Below are 17,930 nucleotides of genomic sequence, written 5' to 3'. Positions count from 1 at the left end.
ACGACGACTTATAAGATGGTTTCTATACTGATTAGAGCTCTCAAGAACTGCCCTCAATGTTGTGCTTTGCCTCTGGTCACTTCCTGTCAGCACCTGTGTGTCCAATCAGACTCAAAGCTGATCGTTTGCTCTTACTGACATTGTTCCCTTTTTTTCTAGATCCTTGCTTGTGTTGTACTTACTCTCTGATGTACGTCACTTTGGTTAAAAGCGTCTGCTGAGTGAATTGTAGAATTGTAGTTGTAAAATTGTTCCTTAACATAAGATGGGAATACTGGTGTAAGGAGCCACCAAAATAATGTTCTAAAACACTCTTTAAACCTTTCCCTTTAAAGGCTTTGTATGCGATTTTTTGATCGAGCAGATGTCGCCCTTGAGCACCAGCATGAAACCAAAACAACTCGCGCTGCATTGTTGTGTTAGCATGCTAATGCTAGCGATCTTTACTATGCTCGTATCTTCACACTGCATGTAAATTTACCTGAAATGAGCGTGATCTAGAAACACAGTTAAGCAGTGAGTACAGTATGTTATTCTTCTTTTCTCTAGTCCCTCAATTAAACAACTTTTATACGCGACGGGAGGAGTCAACCATCGGGCCGGCGATGTAAACAAACAGAAAAAAAACTCGGAAAACATCACAGACAGTGGGACTCGGGTGTTACACCCATTGTAGACAGACATGACTCACATAGTTATTTTCAGAGGATAGACTTGATTTCTATTATATTTAAGTGTGAAAAATTGCATATAAAGACTTTAATGAAAGCTTACTCATGAAAGAAGATAAAAAAATATCAGAGCCTACAGCTGTCTTAATGCGGAGGCAGGGCAGGAGTCTTTGTCAGTCAGTACAAAGCAATAATGACTTTGACTCTATTGCTTTTGACTCGCAGCCTGTGAAGAGATGGAGAAAAAACGTCTAACCTTCTATTATCTTCTTTTCTCACTCGTGCACTAAATTTATCTGAACAACGTGTGTAAATGTATTTTTGTATTACTCTCAGATGTACTGCTTGGTGCGAAAGCATCAGCTAAATGAAATTAGACCTATTATACAAGGTTGGACCTAAAGCATAAAATCCCATAAATTCCTATTAAAACACAGATAAAGCCAAAAAATGTACTTTTCCATATTCTGAAAAGGGCTTGTTAGACTCATCTTAAAGCTGAATGATTCAACTTCTTGTAAAAATAATACTTACCCGATCAGGCTACCAGCCTGCTACAGGTACATCCAGCTCAGGCAGAATAAAGTTGGCACTCAAGATGATCATGATACTGTAAACCAGAGGTTCCCAACCTTTTTTTCCTTGGAGCCCCGCCTACTTATATCTAAGAAAATCCCGTCCTAGGGGGCCCGGACCACAGTTTGGGAACCATTACTCCAAACAAACTAAGCTGTAAACACATTGCTTTCATGGCTTTGCTGTACATGTTAGTCCTAATGGTCCCATGTCAAATAACATTATTTAACAGGAAGAAATAACTGAGCCAGTGTTGCTGAACCTGCTAAGCTTGTAAACTTTTAAGATTATGCCGATTATATTTCCTGAATCAGACTTGAATCAATTCTACTTTTTTTATTCCTACTAAAACTTTTTTCAATTCAGACGAGCAGTTAAGCCTATTTCTCCTTTTGAAGAAGCCTTTTCCTTTTTGTGACCATAGCTCTTTGATTTGCACCTTTAACTAACCAGATGAACAGTGCAGCCTTAAATCCAGTCAGCATGTCAGGGGTCTAACATGAGAGATTATAACGGGTAATAAAGAGAGGACTAAAGAAAGCGGGGGCAGCTGTAATAGTGACGCCAGCAGAAGCCTCCTCAGTATTTGGTCGTACTCTGCTGAGACACAGAGGGACCAATAATTGGATATTTGTGGCACATAGTCTAATTTCTGCTTGCACAGCTCACTGCATGAAGCAAGGGCAGAGCGGCTCACCACAGCTGCTGTCCAGGGCGGCTATAAATAACTCACTCACCGTACAGCAGCGGACTAGCGTTTACAAATCTCAAAACCTGGAGTGAGTCCAACTAACTGCAGGGGTTTGATTCTTATCGAATTAATCTGATCAATTAGATTTATTACAAAATGTGTTTGACGCTGGGGCAGCCAATTACTAATCCAGAAGGGCCAGAAAAAAAACATGTGCCCGTAGTATTTTCTACATGTTATAGGCAGGATGTTGGATGGAGAATAAAAATGTGTTGTTCTTGTCGTGTGTTGTTTAGCTGTGATCTTTTAACTTCAAACTTATATTTCTATAAATGTAATTCCGTAAAGAATAGAAATGTTTTTCTACCCTTACATTAGGGGGCTTTTCTGTCCTCCATGAACGCAGTAAAGTATTAAACCCGAGCAGCGACCGCTGTCAAATAGCAAGGGTGCCGTTTGTCCTTGTGAGACTACAGAGGAAAACTTTTTCGTAACCGGTTTCGTAACCCCTTTCACCTGAGATGAAATATTTATGCTCTGCGGCGGGTTTCCCTCTGCGCTTTTTTTTTTACTGCAGGCAAACTCAACAAGGCAAGTCATCCCTTTCAAAAAGAAGAATGTGAACGTTTGGTTAGTCTGAGACTGACCTGACAGTAAATTTACCCAACATTTAAAAGGCAGAGGCCTTCTTTCTCCAGCAGTCATGTTGAAAACTCAATCCAGGTTCATTGCAGCATGTCATGAGAAGCTGATATGTAGCATTAAGTTCCTCACATTTATCTTTATCAGACTTATCACTTATTTGTAGGGATGCACCGATGCATCAGTTCAATATCGGTATCGGCCCTGTTGAAAGACGTCGGCACATCAGCAAATAATGAGGCATGAGCCGATGTCAGGAGCCGATGTTTATTTGTTGAGCTAAATCGATTTGATGCTGAAATCTAGTACACTTACTGGTTCAGAGGAGAGTTTTTTTTTATTGGGATGATGAAGTCACCTGTTGAACAAACTCTGACTTGATTTCATTGTCAATCAAGAAGGAAAATGTTGGCATTGTGGAAGTCGGACACCAAAAGAAGCCATGAAACAAACGATTGGTATCAGCCCTGAATTTCCCAATCGGTGCATCTCTACTTAATTGTATTTATTATTACTTATTAGGTCATTTTTAAAAAGGTGGGGCAAATGTTACATCAAACTCACAAAATAACAATGAAAGTTTAAAAAAAAAAAAAAAAACGCTTTAAAGCTCATTGCTTTGATTTAAAGAAAATGTCCAAAGTGCAGTTTCTCTTTTACGTTCTTGCATGCGGTCACAAAAACAATGCATCCATCTAATCTGATATCAATGCAGTATCATGCATCACTTGTTGCCAAGAGCAAATGTGCTTATGTTACTGTATAATATCCAAGCCAAGCTTTGGCAGACGGCCGTGCTTTTTACTGCAGTTTGTTCAGATCAATGCACCGAGACGACCTTGATTTTAATTGGACTAAAAATGTAGAAGTATCTACTTTCTGTCTCCGTGTCTTTAAATGAGAAGCTCTTAGGATGTGCCTCCTCCTTTTCTATTTGTGCCTTTTTATATATCGAGCAGCATCACAGCCGGGCATCAGTCCAATTACAGGACAAGAGCTGGCAGATTTTGTGAAGCAGTTGGAGAGGCGTAAGCACCGGATGACAGAGCCTGAACATACGTACATGGCATGAAACTAAATCGTCAAATTGCACGTTGTCACCAATATAGACCGTCCTTGTCACACATGTAGTAATTAGCCTCATACAATGTTTTATTTTAGAGCTCAAGCTGCGAGGCCCCTGTAATTGCGATGTCAAAAGTCTCTAAGCCCCTTCACCCACTCGCTGAACGCTGGTTGGGTTTTTCTCCTTCCTAACAAACGAGGGTACGATCACCAGTAATCACGGACGTGACTTTGGATTTCATACAGGACAGACCCTTGAGATGCAGCTTCTCATTTTTAAGGGGGTCTTCACACAAATACAAAGTAAAGGGCGCCACAGGAGCGGGTTCTAAAACCAGGACGTGAGTTGGCTTTTTAGCGCCATGGGGTCGTTTGCCTCAAACTCAATGGATTTTTTTTTGAATGGGTTGGTGGTTAGAGGCCTGACATAAGGTCTGTGGTTAACACATCATAAGAGATGCTCGCGTTTTGTTGTACGACATTAAACACGTTAAACACGTGTCCTTAAAAAGGCGGTCGCTAACAAGTGGCTAAGAAAATGAAATGATTGTTGGTTGTTGGGGACATTAAACGTCGTCATCTTTGTTTGAAGGTACAACTAGACACGTGGTCTCCTGTAGGTTTAACTTTTGGGTTAAGGCGAAGATTAGGTTAACAAAACATTGTGTCGGGCTACGGTTTCGCTAGCTAGTCAAAACTGCTAGTTAGCTTGTCGGAGACATCCTGAGGCAAAGTGGCGTAGTTTGCTTGTAGCACAACGTTAGCTTATCATGTTTGAATTTTCAGTGAGAGCTTACCGACATTAACTTTAACCTCAAAGAACCCGTGTGCCAAAGAATAGTCTCACAGAACCATCAGACCTGCGGTGAACTCAGGCTTGTTTGTTTGTATCGCTAGAATCGATCCGTATGTTCCCGAGCCGACAGACCCACCTGAAGTGTGTGAAAGCTTATGCTTCAAGCTCAGTCACCAATAGTGTTCTAAGTAGGAGCGCGTTATTTGAAGTCTTCTGCACACTGTGTTCCCGGCAGGTGTTTTGAAGAGCCAGACATTAAACCCGCCCCCCCCCAACCCCACTTGATCCATAGGTCTTTTGCTAAAGGGCAAAGGATCAGAGACAAAAATCACACTAGATAAGGATTGATTCTTGGTTTCATGTCTGAGTCTTTGAATGTGTCCCATTCATCTATCATTAAAGGCCCAGCGGAGGGTGAGATGAAAAAGACAGTTGAAGGCTTTTTCATTATAGTCAGTTAAATATTAACGCGGGAAAATTAGGGCCGTTAGCGTCAACGCGTTAATAGCGATGAGGTCAATGATGGAAATGAATGCATTCATTGTTTTTAATCGCATCGATCGTGTGCACCGTAGCTTAGCCACTGCACAGACAGCAGCGTCTCCCTGTTTCCTTGTTTCCCTGTAGTCACAGTGACGGAAAGAACGACACATCTGCGACTTTTTAAAAAAAAACTCCCAGACGGCTCAGTTGACCGGTCAAAATAAATATCCGCCTCATGACATCGAACATTCACTTTTTTTACCGTCCTCTGTAGCATTTCCTTTTCGATCCGTAGCGAGGTCCTTTTCTCCGGGGGTTATAAATAACTAATAAATTCCATGTTTTATTTCAAAATAAAAGCAGGTTTGTATCCTAACAGGAAGCACTTAAGACCGCACAAAAATACAAAAATAAAAGCATGAGCAAACTTTAAATGCGAAATAATGTAATTTCACACGTGGTTAAAAATATGACTAAATTTCACTGTGATTGCGATTATAACATGTAATCTTTTGAACGCTCTAGTAAAAATGTCAACAAAGCACTATTTCCTCGTAGCCACACTCATCTTATTTATGTGACCTAGTAACAGTGGGACACATCCAGGTCAACACCAAAAAACAACAAAGTTACATAAACCCAGAGCTTCTGGCAGGCTACAATTAAAGAGGGATCCTCTATTGCCCCCCCACCCCCCCCCCCCCACCCCCCAACCCCTCGCCCCCTGGCTGTCCTGGGCTCCACATCGGACAGTGGCACTCCTGTCCTCGGGCTCTGTCACCGAGGAGAAGGAGCGAGGCATTAGGATACACCTCATTGGGCAGAAGCAGGCCACTGCCCGGCCTGTGGCGCCTGACGCATCCCATTCTCCTCCACTTTTCATGGGCTGACATTCCCATCAGCCCCTGCTTGTGCAGGCAGCTCATTGCTTTGACATGCTGGTGAGTCCTCAAACAAACGAGGAACTTTTACCTCTGACCGAGCAGAGTGGGTGAGTTGTTATGAAGTGCAAACCACTGTAGGAGACTGTGACTAAAGGCCCCACTCGGATTGTTTGGTAAAAACACGCTGAGTCATTCCTGCTTCTGTGTTGTGAGGATTTTCTCTTTGCATTCAATCCACATCACTTCAATCTTCTCATGGACAATACATCTTGTGTATCATTTCTGAGGTGAAGAGTGTGTCTGCAGCAGGTTTGTCATTCACTCTGTGAAGTGAGGTAAATGCCATTGACCTGATTTTTTTGTGTTTGCTCCAGACCACACATCCTTCTATAACTCTGCTCCATTAAGCACAACAACCCTCCTCGGCTTCCAACACTGGCATGTCTGTGGTGCTGTTTCATAAAGCCCTCTGTGGTCCCGGTCACAGCTGAAGCTGTCACAGGACAGGAGGCTTTTTTTAGATATTACACTCTAGGTTGCCATCCCACCGCTCATTATTTTCAGGGCTGTGGACAAAACGTAACAGCTTATAAACGCTTTGATCATTTTGTCTTTAGAATTGTCTGAGCTCGTGAGGTCAGATGAAAAATACACTTTCTATTTCTGTCTGCAAAATTCATCATAACTGCATTTGTGAGGTAGGACCTGTCCCCTTTTCTTTATTTCCTTGATACTATATGATATCAAGTCCTATATTGTATCTACCACCTAAAATACACTTACTCATACTTCAACCTTACAACGAGACAAAGGCAGGGCTCACTTCATCCTGAACGTCACTTCTATGCCAACCTTGCTCGCTTTAAATAAACAGCAGCAGAAAATTAAGAATTTAATGACACACTGAAATAACAGATTTACTTAAAACATTTCTCCTGCTCATTCTGTTCACAACTGATCCGTGAAAGGAGCTTGACATGTAAGCCTTTGAGGGTCATCGACCACTAGAGGTGGGAAAAAAATAGATTGATGTAAAACCGAGATTCTTATCTTCTGAGATTTAAATAGATTCATCATTCCCAAAAAATCTTTTTTTTGGGGGGGGGGGCTAATCAGTCACTCCCTGCTAAGTGCTAAGGCTAGCTCTTTATCTCGGTAGGATGCCAAATGGAGCAGCAAGAAATTCAGCCAGTCTCACAGATGAGACTTTTGTTTTGAATGGAAAATAGATTCTGAATCGAATCATGACCCCAAGAATCAAAATCGAATCATGAGACACCCAAAGATTTCCAGCCCTATCGACCACATTTTTGTAGAATTTATGCCCACCATATTTTTCTTGACTTGCTAACAAGTCTATATAGTGAATCAAAACAAGGGAGAGCTGTAGTGCTCAGAAGGTCATGGAAAGTGTTATAAAGGAGCTCTTTATTGTGGTGGGGAGGGAACCTGAGGCTCGACTCTTAAGATAAAAAGCCTTTATTCAAACGGCTGTTTCATAATGACAAAGCTAAAAACAGATCATTTAAAAAGAGAAAAACATGTTAAATTGATTAACAACAGGTCATTTTGAAACAAGCTGAATAACAACCAGATGTTTTCACCTGACCTGCATCTTTTCAGACATTTTTTCACTACAGATTGTTTTTTTTTTTTAACCCTTTCTGAAGATCCAGGTATTGCCTTCAGATTCGTTTTTGCACTTTCTTTAGACCTCAGCAATCTCCGTTGTGTGACTTTATTGGACAGACGATGGATAGAGTCAGAAATCTGGGGAGGGAGCGAGAGAGAGAGACACAAGGGTCAGTTTTGAACCCAGGCCACCTGCTTCCGTACATGGGGTGTGCAAACTAATCACCAGGCCACTGTCGCCCCCTTTTACATCTCGTTTTAAACGTTTTATTGAACGCTGCAGCATGTACAGTCTTCTAAATCTACTGACGGCCGTGGTTAATTCGATAGACAGCAGAAGAGCATCTGGGGACTCACAGTTCTTCAGGGATCATCTTGACAATTTAGAAATTGGTGCCATCTTTCCATGCTGCGAGACCGAGACTTTAAAACTGTCCGTCCACCTCAATAATTCTGCAGATTGGGGTTGTCCTGCTCTGGAAAAGACACTGTGTTCCTGGTAAATGTAATGTTCCTTTCTTGGTCAGCACGTTAAGCTCCTGCGCTGGTCAGAACAACATCTGATCTGATTTTTCCGCTCGTCCAGTCTGCTCTGCGTGGCCCCTGCTGCGGTTGTGAATCATTTGATCTCTGAACAGTTTGTGTAAACACAGTGTGCTCTGATCCTGTCCCGCTCAATTATGAAACTAGATTCTATTACGTTCAGGCATCTGTTGTTTCTTTTTTTTTCTGTTTGAGTCACTGATTCTACTTATTTAACTTCCGTTTAATCACCTAGCTTCCCATCAGTTCATCTCATTGTGCTCACATCAGCGGGCTGCCGAGTAAACTTATGGATCACTGTTGTTGTTTTTAGCTAATAACACTTGAGTGTCTGAAAATGTTGAAGCTAGTTCACTTTAGAAGCTAGCTAGCTAGATGGGTTTTTTTCTTACCCTGGTTGTCAGCAACTGCCTAATATCCAGAATAACTGACTGTTCTTAAGATTAAATTGAAGGAATCTTCATTATTTTATTCATAGAAACAACTGGGGGAGAAAGGTGTAATTTAGTTTTTGAAGGATATTGCTGAGTTATCGCACCAGCTAGCTAACTGAATGTAGCGCACTGTTGTTTTAACAATACAATTCATAATGATTAAATAACAACTTACTTCAAATTTTTCAATATTAACTCTTTTATTTCTTACGCAAGGTTTGGCATTGCTTTGCCTAGCTTATATTTTCCTTAGCATAGCCCACCATCCAAGTTAACGTATTTATTTGTGTCCATGTCTCTCCAAACCTGAGGATCAAAAACGGGAATATTTATTTGTAAAATACTTGGAGATGTTTTTTTTTTAAATACTGTATGCACTCCTGAAAATATCTAGAGAATGTCAGGCCCCTGAAATCCTCCTGATCTGGCTTTTCACCTCACAGCGGGAGACTGTTGCACGTTTAAAAGAACGACGCACAAGAAGCGGACTTAGCAACAGCGTCCACTACACGACGCTATAAAGAGAATATTCGCCTTTATACCGATGCTACATGTGCCATGTGTACAGTGGTTCAACAGGATCAGAATGCTAACAACAAGCTATGGAGCTCTCTTTATCAAACAACCAGAAGAATGTGATGTGCTTTGTAACGCTGTTAGCAAGAAGATTCATTCTGCTGAACTGGAAACAAAAAAAATCCTCCAGTTTGTCAAGCTTTAATGAATCATGTAATGAAGCATTTGCAGTTAGAAAAAATAAAATTTACCCTGAGAGGAAAGATAAATATGTTTTACTCAATATGGCAGCCATTTATAGACTACTATAACAAAAACAACCCCAGGAAAAAATAACAATTTAGCAAAATCCAGAGCACTAGACATCCTCCAAGTTGTATTATTATTACTATTTAAATCTTTTTATCTTATTATTTTGGTATTATATTTGTGTTTTACTGATTTTTTTTATATCTTGTATTTTTATTTATTTATTTAGATTTTTGTGTTGGTTTGAGGTATGAATATTCATGTCTCGGATTGTTTTTTTTTTTTTTTTTTTTTGTATCTGTATTTGAAAAAAGAAAAAACCCCAATAAAGAGAAGTTGAAAAAAAAAAAAAAGAATGCTAACAACAATGCATCAGTTTAATTACGCACAGAGATCATATAGCGGTCATGTGCAAACAGTCTTTGACCGTGCAACAATGGTATAGGGAATACTGTCACCAACCCCCCCCCCCCCACACACACACACACACACACACACACACACACACCCTCCCTCCCACTCACTCCAGGTGAATTCTCCTTTTATATCCTTCTGCGTTCTTACATCAACTAACTTGGACTTTCTGTTAAAAAAAATACTGCCGGCAGGAGAAACTCCAGATAAAGTCAGAGGGGAAAACTCTGCAATCAACCCAAAAAATTCAGGAGTTTTTTCTGGAGTTTTGTCCAAGCGTGAAAGCATTAAAGGACCCCGGTTAAGATCCAGTTTTAACATCAGGGTTAGTTTCCTGGTGAGTGTAATATAAAAGTCCTGTCCTGTTTGGAATCTGGTGCTGTCTTGACAGTTGTGTGGCAGATTTAGTGTCAGTGAGTGTGTGTGTGTGTGTGTGTAGGGGCGGGGTGGAGGTTAATCTTGGAGAGTCATGCGAGGAATCCTGAAATTCGGATGATGAGGAATGTGGAAAACGGAAACAAGCCAATAGAGGGTGTGCCAAATCACCATAACGTGTTAAACATGTAGGTCTAGGCCTCCATACATTAAAATGGTTGGTACCTGCAATAGTCTGTTAGCTTTCATGTCATCTCATTCCTTTTTGCTGCATTTTCACCACCAAGCTACATAGCCTATAACATCATACAGTTCTCTGTGCTATAGTTAATAAGTGGATAACAATCAATTAGCAATTAATCAAGCAAAAATGATTAAAGAGGGTTTTTTTGTTTGACTTCAACGCTGGCTCGTTGCTGCCCTACCTATGTTTTCCTGATAAAGCTGTGGTAACAAAACTGCTTGTGCTGCACAGTGTGTGTGTGCATGTGCATGTGGAGGGAATCTCCTCCTCAGTCCCTCCCCCTCACATTCGTATTATGCATGTGGTAAAAAGGAGGCAGGCGGTGCTTCACTCACTCACTCTCATAGTCAGAGCGCGCAGCATCCTCCGGACTACAACCAACGCGCCTCTCCAAAACTTCCCATCTCTCGTCCTAGAGGGGAACTCTCTCCCTTTATTCCTTTCTAAGCTGGCTCTGACGCGTGATATCCAACGCGCTGTCCGACTTTTTCCTGATGTGGAGCCTTAAATGTTGTAAAACTAAAACCAGCCGCTTTTCGGACTCCAGGTGGGACGCGGTGTTCGCGTTTTGGATGTGCGGATCTCGGCGCTCTGCACATCGGCAGAAGACCTCAAAGTGCTGCTAGTAGTAGTGCTTTGTGAAGGACTGAATAGACTTTTTGAGTGGGTTGAGGACAGAAAGAAACCCCAGCAGCGTGGGAGTAAAGATGGTCCAGAATGTAATTCTGGTGTTTTTCCGCAGGAGACTGAGCCAGAGACCGGCAGTGGAGGAGCTGGAGAGCCGGAACATTTTAAAGCGTGAGTATCCACACAGACACCAAGAATGACTTCTGCTTATCTGATCAAGAACTCGTTTATCCTGTGCAACTCTGAATGTGTTAAGTCAAATCCCACTACAGATAGGGCTGCAAAATGTTCTTTAGGCTCTATTTGTGTTTGGAAAAAAAAAAAAACTTTAAAAAAGTCGCACATTTTCCAAATAAATCCGAATAATAGGATTCATTTACTACTGCAGTCATTTCAGCAAATGTTGACATGATGGCTTTAAGACCTCTGCAAAAAAAAAAAAAGTCTGAAGTTGATAGTTTATCCTTACTATGACTATTTGTTTAATTTGACCGATGTTGGTTTTTCAAAATAAAATGTATCTATTGTTTTTTTAAAGCTGAAATTCAATGTATCTGGGCTATAATTGAAAGGCTTTGTGGGTGGCAGAAATGTGAGGACCTTGTAAAATGGACCTTCCCAATCTTTCAAATTTGCACTGCAATTTGTAAATGGCATTTCTTCTGGGTTTTGGCAATTTATCAGACTAAAGACATTAAAGACATTTGATCAAGCTTTGGAATTTTTGATGTAAATGTAAAAATTAGGCCTGATAAAAAATCTCTGTCATGTTACATTGTTGGAAAGTACAGCCTACACCACACACCACAAATACCTGAATCAAAATAGTATAAATCTGTTATTTCTACAGTGTGCCTGTTACTTATCATTTGTCCTAGTTGTGGTTGTTTAGATTTATGCTAAATGTAATTCATCCGTCTTTGGAGGCGATAAAACTATTCTAATTCGTCTGTCGAGAGCAGGTGTCAGATTGTAGCATTTCCATCTGTGAAACAGTTCGTTCTGTCCTGACGATATGGAACATTTCTGAGACAGCCAAGAGACGAGCGAAGTCCCATATTTGTGCTGAACTGCGCCTCCCAGTTGAGACGAGCCACCTGTGAGCTCCTCGCAGCTGTCTGTTTCGTCACTGACGCCGTCTCTTCCCACACAGGGAACATGTTCGACATTCAATCAACCAAACATACTGACCACCAGAGCATAAAAGTCTATAGAAAAATCTAAAATAAACCAACCCACACGTGCCTGTTACTCTGCATTCATCCAGAGAGTAAACACAAGCAGAGCTTTAGAGCGGCCCGCTCTGTTTAAGCTACAAAGTACCTCAAAATGGGGCGAATGAAAAAAAGAAAAAGATTAAATGAACATATAAATGACATGTAGTGATCTTTCTGCTGGATTTAATTAAGACGAATTCTATTAGTCCTCAGATCACCGTGTGCCTCTCTCCTACTCACATTCAGCACTAACCTGGAGTGGAAATCTGTCAGAGAGTGGTTTAGTTGGCTCAGACCGGCTCACTTAGTATTGATTGTCGGGAGGATTAGACATATGAGCTCTCTAATTAGAAATCAACCGTCAGGTCCAACAAATAAAACACAGAGAGAGTGTATTTCCTCGACTTGTACAAAGACAGGACATGTCCCAAAAAGTGGGGTATGTAATGAAACTGTTTTTTTTTAAAGGGAATAAAGCCTCTTATTTTGTATACTCTATAAGCTGCTGAGTTCAAATATCAACAAGCTCTTTCAGAATTGAATATCCCACATTTTTTTTTTTTTTTTTTTAAAGGTTTATTTTGGGGCTTTATTTAGAGAGAGGACAGGGGATAGAGTGAGATTGGGGCATGACGAGTGGTGAAGTCGGTCGGATTTGAACCCGGCTGCCCACTTGGATGACTATAGCCTCCGTACATGGGGGCGTGCTCTAACCACTAGGCTACCGGCGCCGCCTGCATACTCCACTTTTAAAGCATTTAATCTTCAAATGTCTGTTTCTACATTATCTTGAATCGTGTGTACGTTGTACTAAAAATCTTTTATTTTTGTGTTTGTCAACAGAAAGGAACGACCAGACCGAGCAGGAAGAGAGGAGGGAAATCAAACAGCGGCTGAACAGAAAGGTACGAGAACCCCAACGCTTCAAGACATTCCCTTTCAATTCATCACAATAAAAGAAGAAGTTGATGAGCTGACGTTTTGTTTTTCTTTACCCTGCAGCTGAACCAGCGGCCGACAGTCGACGAGCTGCGGGACAGAAAGATCCTCATTCGTTTCAGTGACTACGTGGAAGTGGCCAAAGCTCAGGACTATGACAGGAGAGCCGACAAGCCCTGGACCAGACTCTCAGCTTCTGACAAGGTAACCACAACTAAACGTTTCTCAGATCTGCATCTCTGGAACACTGATATTTTCTAAATGTGAAGAATCGTATGCTCTAACAGCTCTTTTATTAAAAAAAGACCTTCAGCCTCTCTCCAGGGTTCACGTGGGCAAAGAAAGACCTTAAACGTTTTCACTCGGTGTCCTCGAAAAGGCCTTGTGAATCATAAGAACATAATTCAACTACAGCGTGCAATATTTGACAAACACAATGCATGACCCCGCTCCTCCGTTTTATCTCTGTCTCGTATCAAACTCATGTTCTGAGGCTCATAAGTGATGGGGGAGACAGTTTGTTTACATATTCCAAGTAAACCAACTCGTGTTTGTTTACAAAATCTTTTGGTCCAGAATTTTTATGTCACTCCACTCTCCAGCAGGGGGGGCGTGTGAAAGCTACAAGACTGCTTCCCCTCTCAAGCTATTGCCAATTACAGTACATTTTTGATTCTGACCCAAATTAAAGGAGCAATATTTACTGAATCAATCATACAATGATCTTACTATATCATCAGAAATTAAAGGAAACATGCTCTGTTGAAGTGCTGGCTTCTCTGGGAACAATGCAGCAGCCAGTATGTCCTCCTTCTAACTTTAGACTCTGCTCCTGAATGCTCTGTTTTTGTTTTGACTAGAGAAGGTAGGCGCTTTTAGAGGCTAACCCCCAAACAGCCGTTTTGGACACCCCATGGTTTGTAATTCAAACGGCAAACCAACAGGTGTTGCAGCGATGGAAGGGAACTGGTTCAGATAGAAGTGATTGTACCCGACCTAAAAAGCCTCTGCATGTTTCTAATAAGCTCCACGAGCAGAAACGTGCTCAAACTAGGATCAATAATGGAGATGCTTTTGAAAAATGGAGAGAGGTTAGAACACAGAAAGGTTTACAGACCCATGCAGAGCTGGATAAACACTGAAGCTTCAGAGTCCAGGACATGGCAACCAGCATGTACCCTATGTACCACTATAGGGAGGAGGGAGGCGGGGGGAGACAGCTCTCTCTAATGTTTTGAATTTGACCTGCAGTACCCATTTTAAACACTAGGTGTCAAAGTTACATATTGCTCCTTAAAGTTCATTTAAAGACATCGACACGTTTTTTTTGTTTTTTTAAAGGAACCCTTTAATGAAATATAGTTAATTATGTGTACATTTTAGTAAGGTTACAGGCTCTGCAAAGTATGCAAAGTTGAATTGTTGCAAGAAGCTGCTTCATGCTTTTTTTTGTGGCATCTCTATCCTGTAGAAACACACTGTCACTACTTCAGGCTGCAGCAGCGAGGCAGCGTCTCGTTTTAATAAAAACAAGTGACGGGTTTCAATCGAAATGTGGATGAAATTATGAGACGATGAATTCATAGTTTGTTAATTCATTTATGTTATGCCACTTATTTAGGCCCTGTGCTAAATGCTTTATTGATTACTTCATAAACAATACATGGTCAACGCTGCTCAGGAATTTTAGGGCGTATTTTCCCTTTTTATCACAACACAAATATTAGATTGAAGTCTAAATGTTATTAAGATGTCTTCAGTGTAACTTGGTTGATCTAGAATTTTTTTATTTCACAATGAAGATCAACAATATTACTCCCTGGATGCCACTTTCGTTGTTTGTGGGTTTGAAACTGTGTTGACGTTCGCTCTGCTCGGCGTCAGCATCCCTGCCTAAGCTTGCGTAGTACTGCACCTGATGTTTCCTCGTTCTCTTAACATGTCAACGCCTCCCCAGCTGAGCACATCCGTCCGCGTGCAAAGGGGACACACCTGGGCTCACACTCCATCTTTCTTTTCTTTTTTTGTCTTTCCTGCAGGCAGCGATACGCAAGGAGCTTAACGAGTTCAAAAGTAACGAGATGGAGGTTCATTCTTCGAGCAAGCATCTGACGAGGTTAGAACAGTTCTTTCTTCCCTTTGTTCTTTCTGTCTGCTTTGTTGTTGCTCTGTTGTGTCTTAACAGGGTTAGTGTGACATTGTGCAAAGACACAAAGGTGCATTATCCAACAGTTTCGCGTCAATAAGTGCACATCCTGCAGAGCAAGGATTTATATTTAGCTGCATCCAGGCCCCCTTGAGATGAGAAAGTTGCAACCTTTCGCACCAGCTTTCCTACTAAAAATGAATGTGTGCACATATTTAGCTTGTGTTTCTGGGGTAAAAAAAAACCCTGAATTAACCAGAGATATGCTTACATAAGAGCCTATTCTTAAGGAGAGGTCATTGGCTGTGTGTAAGAGCACTGCTCATTGTGCTAATAATAGCGCTCGTGATTGATGAGACCCTTATGTGTGAATTTTTCAGCCCACATTCACAGTTTCTCCTCCTCTCTTCTTCGCAGGTTCCACCGGCCTTAGCAAGGTTTCTTCTGTGAAGAGTTGCTGATTTCTGGTTCTGTCAGTGAAGGCTTTGCACGGAGTCTTCCATCGGCCTGGCCCACAGTCAGTGGGTGTCCTGTTTTCGTTTTTTTTTAATGTCCAGCAAACCTTAGAGGCTATGTCTCTGGAAATGGAGCTGCGGGTGGACGAGGACGCATGCAGAACGCTCCACTTCTGCTCAGAGGAACACGACCTTAAGCCTAGCTTCACCTCGTCAGCGGTGGGGCAGCAGGAAGCAAGCTCGTGCATTCGCCATAGACAAACGGAGACCTTTTTTTGTAAACAGACTCTTTTGAAAGACATTCTTTTTGATGCTACCACAGAGGGGAAACGTGCATGTGACCGAGTCGCCCAGTCCCACTCCAGTATCAGTAGTCACATCCTCGAGCTGTGTCTGAGTCTCACCGACTCAGTAGATGACGCGTTTCATATCAACGGTGTAAACAGAAACCTTGTCTGTGTAAGAAGACAAAAATCCCTTTGTAAGCACTATTTATTGTCTGCACAATACAAGTTTTCAATTTGTAGCTAACTGTGTTTGTCTTCTCTATATGTCTGGTCCTTTTTCAGTCTTTTTATTTGAGTGTTTGCCGTCTGCTCCATGATGAAAGAAGAACAGCACTGAGCCTAACTTTAATATCACAGCAATGTGTGACCATGTTTCACACAAAGGTCTGAAATCACTCATTCAACATATAGTGCACTATGTAGGGAATAAGCTATTTATCAGTGGTGCCTGAATTCTGAATGAGCATTATCATACACCATCTAGTCCACTCATTGTATCCCACAACGCACTGTGAAAAATAGTGTACAATCGATGGTCACTATCCAATCAACATATACTAGGGCCTGACCGATTCATCGGCCGATATTAGCAGATCTAGTGACTAACCTTTTCAGCTAATAATATCTCAGATGTGATTTATTCACCAGTCGAATAGCATTTCATTTGATTATCATTTTTTATTTTATTTTATTTTTTTACTAGGTACAATAGAGTGACAAAACTGGGGATATATACATAACAAATGAGGCACACAAAAACAAACAGACAAGGTCAGGACAACGACTCCAAAATACAGTAAAAAAATAAATAAAACAAATAAAGACATCAATAGACACACATAAGACTACGACCAGCTGGACTACAAAACTATGAAATACCTAAGAAAGGATACAAGAAGTGAAAGAGAGAGAGAAAGAGAGAAGGGGAGGGAGAGAAGGTGCTTGTAAGGGGGAGTTGAGAGGTAGAAGACAGTTGAGCAGTGTGTATGGTATGTGTTGAATATGTTAAACAATGTTGTGGTGTGAGAGGTGAGAGTTTGTGGAATGATTATGTTTTAGCGGAAGTCGACTGCAGCCGGGGTTTTGGGTTTGGTTTGAGCGTTTGATTTGATTGGAGGGGAGGATGGAGGGAGAGGCAAAGCTATTATTTTTCTTTTCTTTGGCCGGGTCCTGCAGCAGCAGCAGCAGCCCCCAATTGATTATCATTGTATTACACTCTCACCAGCAGAGGGCGCTATATGGATTACAACAAGCATCAGCACTCTCCAGAGTGTCAAGCGGTGATGTACGTACATGTGCAGTTACTTTTCAGTTCAGTGACCATCTTGTCTTCATTATATATCTTTTCTGCAAGTTTTTGATAACTGCATTTGAGGGATCAACAGAATATATCTCTACAGATCAGACATAGATCCAAGCTAAGAAAGATATCGACCGATATATCAGATTATTTCTCTCTGATATCGTTATCAGCCCCAAAAAATTCCATATCGGTCGGGCCCTAATATATACCATCATGCATTGCGCTTCAAAGATCTGGACAGAGGAGAGAAGCGACCAACATGAGCACAGGAACATGAAAATGTCATGTTTGGTGCGTTTTTAATGAAATCTAGACTCTATTTGAACAGAGTTGGCATCGGTTTGTCCTAATGATGATGACAGACACAAGACCAGAGTCTGTGAGCACCAAACAAATGAGTTTTGGTTTGAATTTGTTTTTAAATCATTTAATTAATAACACAACAGTTATTAATTACTTTTAACTTTTTGTGAAAACTCAGTATAATGTGAGTTATCACTGAAGTTCATGCTGTAATTTACCTTTATTACTGATCCTCGACCGGAGATAATGCCACTGTCATGCTGAATGAGCGCACTCTATACTCCACTACATATCCCTCCATATGTAGAGAGTAGGGAATGAGGTGTGTGATTTCAGACACAACCCTCGTTTCACACAGAGGTCAGAATGTGGTTGTAAATGGTAGACTAAGGATCATAAGTGTGTTGTAAAGTGTAATCCCATCAGATTTATCTCGGC

The 17,930-nt window shown here is 41.2% G+C and overlaps 1 protein-coding gene across 2 annotated transcripts in view; it reads left to right on the top strand.

Moving 5' to 3' along the window:
* The window catches only part of phactr3b (phosphatase and actin regulator 3b), a 58,488-nt gene extending 42,363 nt beyond the window's left edge, over nt 1–16,125 (top strand). For both annotated transcript variants that reach the window (XM_061041476.1, XM_061041478.1), the window contains exons 9-13: nt 10,958–11,013; nt 12,903–12,964; nt 13,062–13,202; nt 15,038–15,114; nt 15,562–16,125. In XM_061041476.1, coding sequence (XP_060897459.1) covers nt 10,958–11,013; nt 12,903–12,964; nt 13,062–13,202; nt 15,038–15,114; nt 15,562–15,577 — 352 coding nt within the window. In that variant the 3' untranslated portion in view covers nt 15,578–16,125. The remainder of the gene's footprint in view (nt 1–10,957; nt 11,014–12,902; nt 12,965–13,061; nt 13,203–15,037; nt 15,115–15,561) is intronic.
* The last annotated feature ends 1,805 nt before the right edge of the window (nt 16,126–17,930 follow it).

The sequence above is a fragment of the Labrus mixtus genome, chromosome 7 (genome assembly GCF_963584025.1).
Source record: "Labrus mixtus chromosome 7, fLabMix1.1, whole genome shotgun sequence".
NCBI lineage: Eukaryota > Metazoa > Chordata > Actinopteri > Labriformes > Labridae > Labrus > Labrus mixtus.
The sequence above is the reverse complement of the archived record's forward strand: the minus strand, read 5'-3'. Positions and strand labels throughout refer to the sequence as shown.